Source organism: Neurospora hispaniola, assembly GCF_033458365.1.
Source record: "Neurospora hispaniola strain FGSC 10403 chromosome Unknown B0T23scaffold_7, whole genome shotgun sequence".
In the NCBI taxonomy this organism is placed as follows: domain Eukaryota; kingdom Fungi; phylum Ascomycota; class Sordariomycetes; order Sordariales; family Sordariaceae; genus Neurospora; species Neurospora hispaniola.
The window spans coordinates 2,323,913-2,339,082 of NW_026944412.1; the positions used below are offsets into that span (position 1 = coordinate 2,323,913).

The following is a 15,170-nucleotide window of genomic DNA, read 5'->3' on the forward strand; positions in this document are numbered from 1 at the left end:
CGAGTCCGAGATCCCTGCTGCAGATCCCCTCGCTTACAGTGGATGAGGTGGGTCGAGCTGGCAGAATTGCTCTCCGCCAAAAGTTTTCCCATCGCATCGAACTGAAAGGCCACCAGCGACGACCCGCAGGCAATTGGATTCGCTCGACTAGCAGACCCGACCTTTGGAAATTCGTCGAACCCACCACGCCCAATCTCCAGCACGGTCAATCAACGCAAACACAATGGCTCCAGGAGGCCCCAAAGGCCGCGGTGGCAAGGGCAAAACCGAGAAGGAAAGGCCCAAAGCCAACAAGGCCGAACACAAGACGCTGAAGAGGAAAAGAGAGCTGGAGAACCTCGAGGCGCTTCAGAAGAGAATCGACGAACTTGTAAGTCCCAGTGAACTCCTTTCCTTCCTCTATAACCGCACACGCGTCTAAGTCTGGTGCCTTGACCTACTAGGACCCCAAATCCACCGAAATTAACAAGTTCTCGGACCTTCCCCTTTGCGAACCTACCGCCTCTGGACTGCGCGCATCCCATTTCGAGGTCCTAACCGATGTCCAACGCGCCGCCATCCCTCTCGCGCTCAAAGGGCAAGATATCCTCGGCGCTGCTAGGACAGGTAGCGGCAAGACCCTCGCCTTCCTTGTTCCCGTCCTCGAGAAGCTATACCGTGCACGATGGACTGAGTACGACGGTCTCGGTGCCCTCATTATCAGCCCGACCCGTGAATTGGCCGTCCAAATATTTGAAGTTCTCAGGAAGATTGGCCGCAACCACAGCTTTTCGGCAGGCTTGGTCATTGGTGGAAAGAGCTTGAAGGAGGAGGCGGAGCGTCTTGGGCGCATGAATATCCTCGTCTGCACACCTGGCCGTATGCTGCAGCATCTCGACCAAACGGCCGGCTTCGATGTCGACAACCTCCAGATGCTCGTGCTTGATGAGGCCGACCGCATCATGGACATGGGTTTCCAACAGGCCGTTGACGCTCTTGTTGAGCATCTTCCCAAGAGCAGGCAGACCCTGCTGTTTAGCGCCACACAAAGCAAGCGTGTCTCGGACCTTGCCCGGTTGAGCTTGAAGGACCCCGAATACGTCTCTGTTCACGAAGCCGCAGCATCGGCGACCCCCGTCGGCCTCCAACAGCATTACATCGTCACACCTCTCGCTGAGAAGCTCGACACGCTATGGGGCTTCCTACGAACGAACCTCAAGAGCAAGATTATTGTGTTTATGTCCTCCGGCAAGCAGGTCAGATTCGTCTACGAAAGTTTTAAGCGGATGCAGCCCGGTATCCCACTACTACATTTGCACGGTCGCCAAAAACAAATAGCACGTCTCGAGATCACGAACCGGTTCACGTCCGCAAAATACTCCTGCCTCTTCGCCACCGATGTCGTGGCCAGAGGTGTTGATTTCCCCGCCGTCGACTGGGTTATCCAGGTCGATTGCCCTGAAGATGCCGACACCTACATCCATCGCGTCGGCAGAACGGCGCGTTACGAGAGCAAGGGCCGCGCCGTCTTGTTCCTCGACCCCAGCGAAGAAGAGGGTTTCCTTAAGCGTCTCGAGCACAAGAAGGTGACCGTCCAGAAAGTGAACGTCAAAGAAAACAAGAAGAAGAGCATCAAGAACGAACTACAGTCCCAGTGTTTCCAGTCACCCGATCTCAAATACCTCGGACAGAAGGCATTCGTGTCGTATGTCCGCTCGATTTACCTGCAAAAGGATAAGGAGGTGTTCAAGTTCGACAAACTCGACCTTGACGGTTTTGCTTCCAGCCTGGGTCTCCCAGGTACTCCACAGATCAGGTACCAGAAGGGCGAGGACGTCAAGAAGCTCAAGAATGCCTCGCGCGCCGCCATGTCCAGCGGGTCCGACACCGAAGGCTCGGACGGCGAGATCCGCAAGAAGAAGAAGGAGGTCAGGACAAAGTACGACAAGATGGCCGAGCGTCAAAACCAGGACGTCTTGTCGACGCATTACCGCAAGCTTCTCGGAGAAGATCAGGCAGAAGACAACGAGGAAGACGACTTCCTCTCAGTCAAGCGCGTGCTGGACGACGATGCCGCCCTCGACGACGCCGCCGGCAACGCCAAGTCCGGCACCAACCCCGACGGCACGGCCAAGGTGGTCAAGCTGGGCAAGAACGCCGAGCTGGTCATCGACTCGCACCGTCGCGAGAAGCTGCTCAAGTCCAAGAAGAAGCTGCTCAAGTACATGGAGAAGGGCCAGAAGCTTGTGTTTGACGACGAAGGAAACGCCCACCCGCTCTACCAGCTGCAAGACGAGGAGGACTTCCAGAAGGAGGGCGACGCCAAGGAGCTCAGGCAGAAGTTCGTCGAGAGCGAGGCCACCAAGGTCAAGGAGCAGGATGTCGAAGACAAGCTGCTGGCCAAGCAGCGGAGGAAGGAGAAGAGGGAACGCGCCAAGGCAAGGGAGAGGGGTGAGGAGGTCGAGAGGGAGAAGGGTCCCCTGCAGCCGGCGCTGCTGGATGCGCACAGCGATGTGGAGGAGGATCCCTTGGCTTTGCTCAGGAGTTTGCCTGTTGCTGGCAAGGGCGGTGACAGCGGTGATGAGAGCGAGGACGACAGGGAACCGCCTAAGAAGAAGGCTAAGAAGTGGTTCCAGAAGGATGACTCGGATACGGAGTACAGCGATGATGGCAGGCCGAGGAGGAAGAAGGCTAAGATGGAGGGCGGCAGGAAGGTTATTGAGATGGATCATGAGCCGGATAATTTGCAGGATTTGGAGGCTTTGGCTGCTGGCTTGTTGGAGGATTGATGAGTTGTTTATTAGTGTTGGTGTTGGTGTGGGAAAAAGAGAGATATTGGGTTCTTTCATCCAATCATGGATGTTTCCATACGTATTTTGCGATAGTTTTAGACCTGTTATGATACCTAAAGCACGTATTTTGACAAAAGGGTCGGTCCCATGCCATGCTCCCTTCGTGTAGAATGCATTTCCAGCTCTCTCTCCATCCTTTTCCAGCAGCCTGCGGCGAGGTTTCGGGGTAAGGCTGGACGAAACATTTTACAAGTCCTGAAGCATGTCTCTCGCTCCTTCCAGCACGGGACAGCACCCCGCACACTCGAGTGGATGGCTGCTTCCGTTTTCGTCTTCGTCAATCATTTGATGGATGAAGGAGCGGGCTAGAACCTAGAAGAGACGGACGGGGTCAAATTTGATACTCCGATCATCCCCATCTGAGGCGGGATTGATTTGTTTCTGTCAATACCTTTCATTTCTTGAAAGTTTGGAAAATGTTCTACCTTCTCTTTGTGTCCTCTTTCCCCTGAAATCTTCTTTCCGCAGGCGAAACTGCGAGATGACCCAGCCATCCCTCCGCAATCGTCGAAACATGCCTTTTCTTTCAAGTATATCAATCCACATTTGCAATACCAAAGGTCTGATTAAAATTTAGCCGTGGATCGAGCAGCTCCAAATAAGTTGAGTATGAACACTGTCACCATGGAACCCATATGATGATATTTCGTCCCTTGAATTATTTGCGCACTCTCTGCGAGAGGCTGGTTGTTGTCACTCCAAGCGAGACCAGTCTCCAAAACCACGGTTATCAGCTCATGATCTGATCAAAGCCCGTCTCGCGCAAGGCATCTGCCTGAGGCCCGTAGCGGGGGATAGGAGAAATACAGAGTTAAGGTGCTTCCCCTCGAGTCGGGTGACGGGAGGCTTTTGGCAAACGAACGATGGCACGGGATGCAAGCATCCATAGCATCTAAAGCCCCTCACGGTAAGATGCCGTGTTCGTTTGCGACCAGTTTCTACATACCCACACACCCCTTGGTAAGACTGTCTGATGTTCCTGGATAGCAATCATTGCCGTCCACAGATGTTCGAGGTGACTGGATTGGCCTATCTGCCGATACGAATGCCGTACAGCTTCATCTTACTTGTAAATGCTCCTCTGTCTGTCTTCTGCACACCAGCACGCTTTATAGCACACTTCCAATACATCTTACTTATCCACACCTTATCACATCAGTTGGATCAAGCCGAGTCAAGTTTTCTACTGCCTTCAAGTACTTGATACGTTCCCATCAAGGCACAAAGTTAACGTTGAAACTCCGTACCTTGGCGTCCATTGACTGGCACTCCCTTCCAGCATAGTAGGCTGGCTTGACTCCCGGTTGTCATATTTTGTTGCCACTTTAAAATCCTGTGCCTTCTCCGTCGTCGTATTTGCACGTCCATCAAGACCAGCTGCAGATTGAAACATTCAGCAGGTTTTCTACGCAGGGTTGAGCGAGTCCTCCGGCTGTCTGCTTGTTTGTACTGCTCGTTGGCACTTGCATACTGCGTGCTATGCCATATCCCATTGGATGAGGTACTTGATGATAGCGTCACCATCCAAGTCCTCTGCTTCCCTGCCCGCTCGTGCTTAAAAGATGTTTCTGCAAAACGACGTGTGCCCTCTTCGGCCCCTCACCTCAGCTTTGTCATCCAGAAGCCTGCGGAGAGACGATTACATTTACCAAGGCGTCAGCTGGCCCAAACTTCTTTCCCTCATTGAGATTGACCATGGCTACTCTTACCGTCGAGACACGATCGCAAACCGAAAAGCTAGCCTCCAACAAGACTGAGGCCGTCCAAACCGAGACCGTACAGATAGAGTGTGTCGTCTGCACAGAGACGAAAGACTTTCTTCATTTTCCATTGTCGAAACTCTCTACTGATTGTCAACACGCGATGCGTGTATGCGTCGAATGTGTTCGTTTGAGCATCACGGCAGACCTCAAAAACAAGTACTGGCAGGACATCAATTGTCCGGAGTGTAACAACCGTCTCGATGCGGATGTTGTTCTACGTTACGCCAGCCCGGAGACACGGGCGAAGTATGAAGATTTTCTAACTAAGCACATGCTGGAAAGCCAAGAAGGCTTCAGGTGGGTAAGTTAATGGCTCCCATTGGAACTAGATTTCCCTAGCTCGGCGGCAATCCATAGCTGACTGTTCCGTACTCCAACAGTGTACAGAGCCAAGTTGTGGCAGCGGCCACATTCACGAAGGCGGGTACAGCCAGCCCATCATGAAGTGTCCCAATGGACACTTGTCATGCTACGTCCACAAAGTGCCATGGCACAAGGGCATGACTTGCGACGAGTTCGACATTGTGAAGAAGAACCCGGACAGCCCGGCCTACAAACAACATCTTCGACAACAGGAGGAGAATAAGCAAAGCGAGAAGATAATTGCGCTTACGTCGAAGCCTTGCCCTTCATGTGGGCGACACATTGAGAAAGATGGCGGATGGTAGGTTTACCTTTTATGGTGTTTTGCCTTCCATGGTTACAGAGCAGGTGGCTAACGTCCGTGGTTGACAGCGCGCACATGATATGTAAGACAATCTCCTCAGCGACTTCAACACATTTTCACACGTTTGTGTCTGAGACTTTTCATCTACTCTATTCCCTGTCAGATACTTTCCACATGTGTCCGCAGCTTAACATGTACCGGAAAGACAAGTTGCTCTTCCTTGTCCCTCGCACCCTCTAACACATCATACTATACATGTCCTTGAATGGATTTTCTGATGCTCTTCTAGGCTCCCTATGCCGCTACGAGTTTTGCTGGCACTGTCGCAATGCTTGGCATGGGCATTCAACCCGTTGACGCTAATAGCGCTCCCACCACGAATATCCCGTTTCTGTTCCTTTTTTATTCTCAAACACGAAGTCTGGAAGTTCACTTCGGGTTCCTTTCCCTCTATTTTCCCGTATCGACACAGTACGTTTCTTTGTATCAAGCATCCATAATCATCAATTTAAGCGCTGTGCTAAAACAAAGCCCGTATCCCAATCAATAGGCGCCAAGTGCTCATACGAATTCTGCTGGGAATGCATGGCAGACTTCAAGGAGATTTTGAGGACTAGCAACGATGCTCACCAGAAGGATTGCAGGTTCCATACGAACAATCTGAGGGACTGATTCACAATTCAGGTTGTCTTGATGTTGAACCTACTGCTGAGTTCAGAGACACTGCCATACGCTTCTTTCACATGGGACGAACGGCTGAGGAAGTTTGTTGACATTGAAGGTGGTGGTGACAAGGGCACTTACGCCAAGGCAGCTTTGGATCCTGTAAAGAAGCTGTCAAGTTGAAAGGAGCCAATTCGAGGGAAATTCAGTGTAAGATTTGGAAACTGTGATTTATCAATAGACCATCCTGATCAAATAGATGCATAACGCAGAATATTCTGGACCGTAGTGGAGGTAACGCCTGTGTTCTTTCTGGAACATCAGGTATTGTATCGCCGTATCTTACGATACCGTATTTTACAGCGCGATGCGGAGAAGCATGGGCACTCCAATCATAAAAGAGGTCGGGCTGGACACTCGCAAGTCTGGCGATATATTATTATGGAGAGAGCCAAAATGATACGGAGGTGCAGTTTTCAAATGATATACTCTCTAGTGAGTAGATTAGGTCTCCTTTTCCACGCGTCATATGGTGTTTAAAGAGGTGGTGAAGTTGGCTGTATGTTGCTGGCTGAGAGGCCCCACCCCACAATCGGTCTGATATTGTACGGTAAGGCTACCTAAATTTTCCTTTCCATATTTCAAACAGGTGACTGGTCTACTTCCACTTTCCCAGTACATCTCTCGAATCTTGCATCCAACGAACTTTCGACTCGGCAACGCACCCATCCCCCACACTCATTGCCTACATCCAGACATCATATGCTGAGTACGGTTGCGTGCATTTCCATCTTGTGCGCAGCCTTTTCTTGAGTCGGCAAAATCAAACAACCTTCAACGTGACGACGAAGACGACGACAAACAGAGGGAGCCACAATGTCCGGGACTGGAACTGACGGTCAAAATGGCAGTGCATATGGCGCGAATACTGGCCCTTCGCTGTTCGGCTCAGGCGGACCTACCCCAAACCCAAATAGTAACGCGAACTAGCCACAGCCGAGCACAACATTAAATGCCTCCGCAGCTGTAGGTTTCGCAGCTGCTAGGGGACCGGGAACCGCTCAATTTCCTCCATCTCTCTTTGGCGCTTCTGGACCTCTTCCGTCCACTGCGTCTACGGGCGGTAGTTTGTTCGGGCCCTCGCCCGTTTCATCAACAGTAGCACCGGCCGCGGCTTCAGCTTCACGTGGCAACTTATTTGGGGCTGGAGCCTCTGCGACAGGAAGTGGCTTGTTTGGTTCTGTGTCAGCTGCTGCAGGTCACACTTCTACATGCAGTGGGTTGTTAGGGTCCATAGCCCCCCTCCAGAGTTGACAGCTTTGACCACGACCAGTGGTCTTTTCGACACTACATCCACCGCTGGTAACAGTCTGTTTGGCAGCTCACAAAGTTTGTCTAGAAGCTTTAACAACCGGAGGAGCCATCGCTGTCTTCTCCAGCGGCAGCTCTGCTGCAACTCAATTGGAATCAACTACCACTCTACCAATACCCACAGGGGATTTATTTGGCGACAGCTCCCCTGCGATGGCAACTGCTACAGATGGGTCGGATTCAAGAGTCACGAACGAAATGGAAAACTCGGCCTTGCCACATCGCAACGTGGTCAACATCGACCCCGAGGGAGATCTCTTGTTGGACGTAGGGGGAGACGAAGACTCTGAATCGTCCCAGCCACAGCGGCTACGTGTCTGCTCCTCCACGCTCCGCCGTCATTCGCCAGTCTGGAAACAGATGCTTTTTGGTCCTTGGACGGAATCAAAGCCAGCCAATGTCAAGTCCGAGGAGTGGATTGTAAAGCTTCCTGGAGACTCTGTCAAACCACTGCAGATTGTCCTGAACATCATACACGGACGGTTCAGCCAGATTCCTCACTCTCTCGATCTCGATGAGCTCTACAACCTTCTCATTTTCACCAACAAGTACGATTTAACTGGCACTTTGAGACCATGGTGTGTACAGTGGGCAGTGGTCGCCCACGGGGACCTATTTTCGGAAGACACTCTTAAGTCCTTGTTTGTTGCATGGGAGCTAGGAGATGAGAACCTCTTCGCTCTGAGGATTGAGGAGATCTCCGTCAATACCAGCCCCCAAGACAGCTTCCCGTCCATTCAGGCAGTGAACCTTTTCAGAAAGCCCGGTCTGGCAGGAGGTTCTGAGGCTGAAGATGAAGAGTGGATTGTTCTTGAGCATCAAGATTACCTCGGTCCACATGATATCATTGGTACGTTTGATATTCACATTCCAGACCGAAGCTAGTTCCGATTGACTAATGCCAGATTTTCCATAGATGTCCTACTATCAATTCGAAAGAAAGTGCTCTCCATGATTGCCATGGCTGTTGATGATGACGTGGTATCTCGGCGATATCCACCTCTTGGAACGGCCTGTTCTGCTTCTCAAAATCATAACAGTGGGAGGGTGAGGGGCACCGCAACCCTTTGTGACGCGGCCATCTTCGGCGGTCTTCTGATCCACATGGACCAGCGCCTCACGAACAGAGGTACCATCAAGACGGACAGCGTTGTCCAAGTGGCAGCTTCCGTATTCTCGAACATAAAGTTGATCGAGGTTCTGCCAAATCATACGCAGTGTTCCTTGCACAGAAAGTATGAGGCTCTTGACCAGGAGATACATGAAAGACTTCCTGGTCTTGTGGCGGAGCACATTAAGCCGGCCCACAGAAAGTACATGGAAAAGCAGAGGAACAAGACAGGCATCGAGTTGTCTTCACAAGCAGAAAGAAAGCAGACTCAAGCTAGTACCCGTCGGTATTGGTGATAGCCAGATATCTAGCCTTCATACTCTCCTTTCTACTTTTTACAGATGTGGAAATTCAACATAGATGTTGCATCACTCAGGCACGCAGTTTGTCGTCTTTCGACATGCCCTAATCAGGCACTTTCTCACTGCCAAAGTTCACCTCATTCAGTAATCACCCGTACATTCTTGCTTGTGTTCCCTCTAAGATCAAACGTCTGCATCCTGAAGCCCATGCCTCATTTCTTTCCGTCTCGTACCCTCATCCTTCCAAGAAAGTTGAAAAGCTAGATGAGGCATTCCTCCGTTTCCGGTAGAGGCTTCAAAGCAACTACCAGTATCGTTCCGTACTATGTGCGCACTGATTTTCCAACCCAGTCTTTGATCTTTGTAATGCCATGTATACCAGATGTCTAGGCGTCAGAAACTCTCGGGCAATTGTGATGACGCTGTCATGTAGCGTGCTGTTGTGCTTCCTGTACTTGTCTTTCAAGGAGCACTTTGTAGAATGGAACTCAATGGTCTGGATTTCATCCATCATAGGGAACAACTCAGACGCCAGATGTACAACGCTCTCGGTGATACAGGAGCTTTCCCTCGGAAGTATGCTACCTCTTCGTTGTATCATACCGCGATGAATACTTCCGAGAACTGCAGCATCACATAGGCGTCTGGTTCTTGTGTGATGATCACTCTTAAAGGTGCAACGGGGAGTCGAATTCACTAGAGCTTCCAGATCTTCATTGAGAGGCGCAACCATCTTTTCAATCACCGCTTTCCGAATGTTACAGATCACATCTATCGACAGGTCAGCAACGACTTCAATGAGGGGAGAGGGGGGGGGGGGGGGGGGGGCTCTGTGAATGAGCACGGACCTAAAACATCCGTCGGACCAAGATCATCCTCATCTTGGAGGATGATTCCATCAAGATCCATGATAGAGGAATCCCTGAAAACCAAAAAATCTCCTTCAACCCAGGTATTAACTGCAATCTGTGCTAGTCTGAAGATAAAAAGATCTTTGTACCCCAGCTCCCTTGCGATATATAAGCCTTTGAGTACATCATGTCCCACAAGGCTGCTCAGGGCTGGTGTTTCCCATGTTGTACACCAAGGCTTCATGATATGAGCTATGTCGTATTTGTTGACGAGGATGAGAAGTTTGAAGAAAGTATCAATATCAAGAGACGACGGCACTCGATCGACCAAGCCATGTATGATGTTGAGCACAATCTGGAATTCGTAGGCGAGATCCTCGGGAAACTCAACCGCCCATTCGCTGTCGTCTGCCGGCTTTGATTCCTTCCAGGGTCCGAACAACATCGCTTTCCAGACTGGCGAGTGACGACGGAGCGCCGCTGAACACACACGGAATCTAAAACGCCCTCCAAGTCCTGGGTCTGGTTTCGTATAAAGCAGTAGATCTCCATCCGGATCGATCTCGACAATCTCATCACACGACAGCATGCTTGCATCATTTGCAGTATCCATGTTTTCGAGCGTCGGTGATTGGGCGTCCGAGGTCGTCGTAGCAGAAGTGCTCGGCTCGCCAGGCAATCCAACCATGGCCACTGCCCGGATCGTTCTTGCCGCTCGCTTCTGAGAGGGAATAGATGGCTGCAAACAGGCCACGTACGGTTGCGCTTGAAGCTATTGTTATTGGAATATGGTCGAGTTGCCTGGTTATCGTAGGGCTTATGCCAAATGAAACGTCTAGAGATGGTGCTGGATGGGGGGTTGGTTGTTGCGCACGTTCGAGGTCGTAATCCGAGTCTGTCTACACAAAGAAGAGAGGTATATGTGTTGGTGTGATCGGCAAATTGCGTTGTTTTTAGAGAATACGTTGTTGCCCAGAGAGCTTGAGGTACATAGTACTTACTGGGCCTCTTGCATCATGGTTGCATTCACGTGTACAATATAAGACTGGTATGTTTGTTAGTTTGGTTCTTCGGCCATAGGTTGAACAGGGGAGATATAGAGCTCTTATTGGCTTCCTTAGAGTTTTCGTTTGGAGCGACCAACAATGACCAGGATGTAATACGCCACAAAAGCCTCTGTTTATGCCTCCATCCGTCTCCTTGAAGGCCTTCAAGCTTGAAAAATATAAAAGAAAGAGTCCCCTTTCAGTGCCTATCTATTTGAAAATCGAATACTTCCTCACTTTCCGGGGCTCTCAAGTGGAGATGGGCGTTTTTTTGTACCAAACTAATAAACATACCAGGGTTAGATTGTACAGGGCACTGCCCTTCACATCTCCGTATTTCAGCATTTCAATAGAGGTGCACGTCCTTACCCTTCCCTTCCCTTTCTCTTTCTCTCTCTCTTTATTTTTTATTTTTTTTGAGACGCTTTGTCAATAAGTCGTGGTATAATCACCACTTTCAACGATTCGACCACATCCAGTGCTTCACCCCAGGCATCAGCTGGCAGTGACCGAGCCAGTCAACTTCTCAGATCCCACCATACAATCGGTACCTATGCAAAAAGATGGCTGCAGGATTGAAAAGCTCCAATTCCAACACTGAGACGGCGCCATCAGTAATGAAATTGGTCGACATTGACCCTGATGGTGATCTCCGAATAGATGCAACCGCAAATCCTTGCGACCGCTACAGATTTCGCGTCTGCTCCAATACCCTTCGTCGACAGTCGCCGGTTTGGAAACAGATGCTGTTTGGCCCGTGGAAGGAAGCCAGACCTACGGACGGATCCGCATGGCTTGTCGAGTTTCCCGATGACCCTGCCGACCCATTACACATCTTACTTTCCATCATACACGCCAAATTCGAGCCTGTCCCGCCTCATCCAACTGTCTCCAGGATCCACAGTATCTTGATCTTGGCTCACAAATACGATATTACCAGTATTGCGAGGCCGTGGTGTTCCCAGTGGCTACAAGTTGCTAGCGAACTCAACCCTCCAGCGGCAAAAGTGGTTGAGTCCTTGTACATCGCATGGGAATTAGGCGACGAACACCTCTTCGCTTTGAGACTTGAACAGATCTCCTTACAGGCTCGAATCGACTCAGAGGGCCGCTTAGTATATGGTGAAAATATTGTCCTCGAAGATGAGATTCATCTCGGTCCGCATGATGCATTGGGTAAGTTGGTGTGGGCTGCTATTATACAACGAACAATAAATCCCAACTAACTTTTGGGCAGAGACTATTTCCGAGATACGTACGGCTTTACTTAAACAGTTGATTGCGCCAGTTCACAACACACTGGAAGCTCGAATGAAGGAAAAACCGTTCTGTACTTTTGGCGGTAGTTATAACGAGATACCCAGAAGAGTCTGTGATGCCATGGTCATAGGCTGTATCTATCGCGGGATGACACAAACTATAGGGGGAATACCTCCCAGATCTACCACTGACACCAAGGTTACTGTTGTAGAGCTGGCGTCTTCTCTGTTCTCGACTGTGGAAGAAGTCTTAACAATGCATTCCGGATCAGCGGATTGCTCTCCTCAATCCGAGTTCCGAGATCTTAACGAGAGTATCCACAAGGATATCCCTACTATTGTGAGTGGCTTAATGAAGCCAGCTCACATAGAATACATGTCGAAGCAGAGACAAAAGACGGGAGTGGTGCTAGGAATACGGCAAACCAGAAAAAGCACTCGATATTGGAAGGAAATATGCTAATGTTCAGATATTTATGCCATGGGGAAATGAAAAACAGAAGTACGCAAATTCAAACACTAGCACCGACAATTCGAACATTGCATTGGCTGAGGACTTAATTAAACGTCGCGCCCTCCATTCCTGAAGCCAAGAGCTGTTGTTCCAGCACTCGTCAAACCTGCGACTAGAATTAACTTGTTCCAGGAGCAAGTAGCACCATGAAGCGATGCACGATACCGCGGCCCCAGTATATTCAATCAGACCTTCTCGGGACCTGGTGAATTCTTGTACCTCCAGTTCCTTATCATTTATCTAGGTACATAGGAGGAACATTCGCGGTGCAACTCACATCCAGAAGCACAGCCAGATTTCTTTGAAAAATGGAAGAACGCGAATAGGAATCACAGTACTGTCATCATTCGTGGAGAGTGCTATTCTCCTCTCACACTTGGCATTGCTGATATTACATGAACAACAGGCAGTTATAGACTGGAAAAGATCTTCCTCCACCATGGCAATGGCCTCCCATCCGCTCCCCTCTCCACCTCCTTGGCCTCATCAAGATCCCGCCGCCTACCGGCCTGAAGATCAACCTCATGCGGCCGCCACAACCGCGTCTTAAACGTGAACTTGTACACAAAGTAAATCACAGGAAACAACGGCAACAGGATGTAGGCATCCACGAAATTGCCCGCGTCAAACGGAGCCAACGTCGACCAGCCCTGCACAAAAGCCAAAAAGACATTGGAAATCAGGCCAAAGTAGGCATTCCACGGGTACCACAAGGACTTATACGGCAGCTCCTCCGGGCTGTGCCCCTGTGCCTTCCACGCGGCGCGGAAGCGGATGTGAATCAGACTGATGGCGCCCCAGACCAAAAAGGTCGAGACACCACTTAGGTTGATGATGTACCCGTACGCCTTGCTTGCGCCCGTGCTGACGTTCATCATCGAGAGGGCTCCGCACGCATTGGTGAAGATGATGGCGTAAACAGGAACGCCACGACGATCCGTCCAGCCGAGGAACCTGGGCGCTTTTCCGTCCTGCGCCATGTACAAGAGGGTGCGGCTGCCAATGTAAATCGAGCTGTTGACGGCGCTCAAGCAGGTGACGAAGATGAAGGCGTTGATCAGGTGGGTGCCGTTTGCCCAGCCTGCGTTATGGAGAGCGATGGTCATGGGCGACTTGAGGGCATGGCTGGCCCCGCCGGAGAGATCGGGGGCGTTCGACGGGCAGGTCAACCCGAAGAAGAAGGCGCAGCCCATGTAGACGACGACGATGCGGATGAAGACTTGGCGGATGGAATGCGGGACGGCGACACCCGGGTTTTTGGTCTCGGTAGCGGCTACGGCGACGGATTCGACACCTGCGTAGAAGGTGGAGCAAAAGACGAAGACGGAGGCGACGCCGCGGAAGCCATCGGCGAACGGGCCGGGGTCGTGCCAGTACTTGAAGCCGATGGCGTCTGCGCCTTTGACGCCTCCGGAGACGTAACTATTCTGGGGTCAGTACAAGTCCGTAGACATGTTGGAGCGTCGAAAACTAACATAATGCTAAAGATGAAGTAGGCCACCAGTCCCATAAGCTTAATAAGCGCCAGCCAGAACTCGGCTTCACCGAATGTCTCGACACCGAGGAGTTGAAAGCCCAAAAATGCGAACTGTCTGCCATGTTAGCAACCACCCTAAACTCGGTCTCCTCACGATACGCCTGCTTGACAGAGATATAAAACTGACCCAAAATATCAAAAAGTACCCCCAAAGCGGGACCTTATCGCTCCAATCCACCATGACGCTTGAAATCACATTATACTCGTTCGCCAGGACACAAACCCAAACTAAACCACACAGAAGTCAGCGAAAGTCAACAACTCGCACAGGGTCAACAAGAACTAACTAATAAGATAATTCCACCCGACCGCCACACCAAAGGCCTTATCAATAAACCTGTCCCCAAGATCCGTAAACGCGCCTCCACTGGGGTACAGCGTCGTCAGCTCGCCCAGACTCTGCATGATGGAAAAGGCAATGAGGCCAATGACTCCAAAGCCAATAAGCAGCGACGCAGGGCCGCCGGAATGTAGAGCACCGCCGGATCCGACGAGAAGACCGGGCCCGATGATGCCGGCCAGGGCCATCATGGATAGGTGTCGAGTCTTGAGACCGCGCTTGACGCCCGAGTGAGGGTCGATGGCGCGGAAGTCGCCGCCGTCGTCTTTGGAGGGGATAGCGGTTTCATGGTCGTCGAGAATGGTGGCGCTCCCTTTTTGGGAGAGCGACATTTTGGAAGTTGGTTTTTCGGGGATATCACCCGTCCGTATCCGATGCTGCTGGCCGTTGTTGTAGTAGTGGTCGTCGTGTTTCGGTATAAGGCGAGAATGTGTTTTGTTGCGTATACAGTGTCCACGCCCAGCGGAGGAGAAGATTGAACAGAGGAAGATATTATGTGATGATTGTCAGTGTGGGAAAAGAAAGATGAGGTCAGTCAACAGGGCCTTGTCCGGTTGTTGAACTCCCAGAGTTGCGTTTCCCAAAGGGCAAAGCACGGCACTTGGAACAGGGAAAGTGAAGAGAGGTTGAAGACTGATGGGACAGCTCCCCAAAACAAAGTTTCCATGGACACACGACATACATACATAATGTGTCGGAAAACATGTCCGTGAATGGGGGAGGGTCGTACTGCTTACTGTAACTCTTTTTCTTATCAAGGAAACGTTGATCCGTGGTGTAAGTCCCAAAAACGCTCCTTATCACTGGCGATCTGCACTCGCAGTCGCGGCACTTAGACGGTCACCATCCACTCAGCTGGGACAACCCCGATCTCGCGTGTTTCAACGCAAAGGAGATACCGGATCTTGCTTTCAC

General features: G+C 50.8%; 6 protein-coding genes across 6 annotated transcripts; 4 read left to right on the top strand and 2 right to left on the bottom strand.

The window, feature by feature from the left end:
* Positions 1-82: 82 nt before the first annotated feature.
* On the top strand, positions 83-2,903 carry B0T23DRAFT_364451 (P-loop containing nucleoside triphosphate hydrolase protein). Its single transcript, XM_062836339.1, has 2 exons — positions 83-370; positions 444-2,903. Exons 1-2 carry the CDS (start codon positions 224-226, stop codon positions 2,766-2,768), a joined length of 2,472 nt encoding a protein of 823 aa, XP_062690143.1. The 5' UTR covers positions 83-223; the 3' UTR covers positions 2,769-2,903.
* Positions 2,904-4,526: 1,623 nt separating this feature from the next.
* B0T23DRAFT_323735 (uncharacterized protein) lies at positions 4,527-5,501 on the top strand (the record flags this gene model as incomplete). The annotated part of the gene is made up of 4 exons (XM_062835371.1): positions 4,527-4,895; positions 4,975-5,258; positions 5,330-5,343; positions 5,425-5,501. 4 exons carry the CDS (start codon positions 4,527-4,529, stop codon positions 5,499-5,501), a joined length of 744 nt encoding a protein of 247 aa, XP_062690144.1.
* Positions 5,502-7,493: 1,992 nt separating this feature from the next.
* On the top strand, positions 7,494-8,702 carry B0T23DRAFT_407200 (uncharacterized protein; the record flags this gene model as incomplete). Its single annotated transcript, XM_062839166.1, has 2 exons — positions 7,494-8,145; positions 8,212-8,702. 2 exons carry the CDS (start codon positions 7,494-7,496, stop codon positions 8,700-8,702), a joined length of 1,143 nt encoding a protein of 380 aa, XP_062690145.1.
* Positions 8,703-9,012: 310 nt separating this feature from the next.
* Positions 9,013-10,247, bottom strand: B0T23DRAFT_407201 (uncharacterized protein; the record flags this gene model as incomplete). Its single annotated transcript, XM_062839167.1, has 2 exons — positions 9,013-9,479; positions 9,557-10,247. The coding sequence occupies 2 exons, from the start codon at positions 10,245-10,247 to the stop codon at positions 9,013-9,015; spliced, it is 1,158 nt and encodes a 385-aa protein (XP_062690146.1).
* A 921-nt stretch (positions 10,248-11,168) lies between these two features.
* On the top strand, positions 11,169-11,876 carry B0T23DRAFT_322521 (uncharacterized protein; the record flags this gene model as incomplete). The annotated part of the gene is made up of 2 exons (XM_062835301.1): positions 11,169-11,781; positions 11,845-11,876. The coding sequence occupies 2 exons, from the start codon at positions 11,169-11,171 to the stop codon at positions 11,874-11,876; spliced, it is 645 nt and encodes a 214-aa protein (XP_062690147.1).
* Positions 11,877-12,702: 826 nt separating this feature from the next.
* B0T23DRAFT_456107 (putative amino acid transporter) lies at positions 12,703-15,019 on the bottom strand. Its single transcript, XM_062841260.1, has 4 exons — positions 14,203-15,019; positions 14,043-14,143; positions 13,854-13,966; positions 12,703-13,800 (listed from the first exon to the last, which is right to left on the bottom strand). The coding sequence occupies exons 1-4, from the start codon at positions 14,585-14,587 to the stop codon at positions 12,789-12,791; spliced, it is 1,611 nt and encodes a 536-aa protein (XP_062690148.1). The 5' UTR covers positions 14,588-15,019; the 3' UTR covers positions 12,703-12,788.
* Between the last annotated feature and the right edge of the window lie 151 nt (positions 15,020-15,170).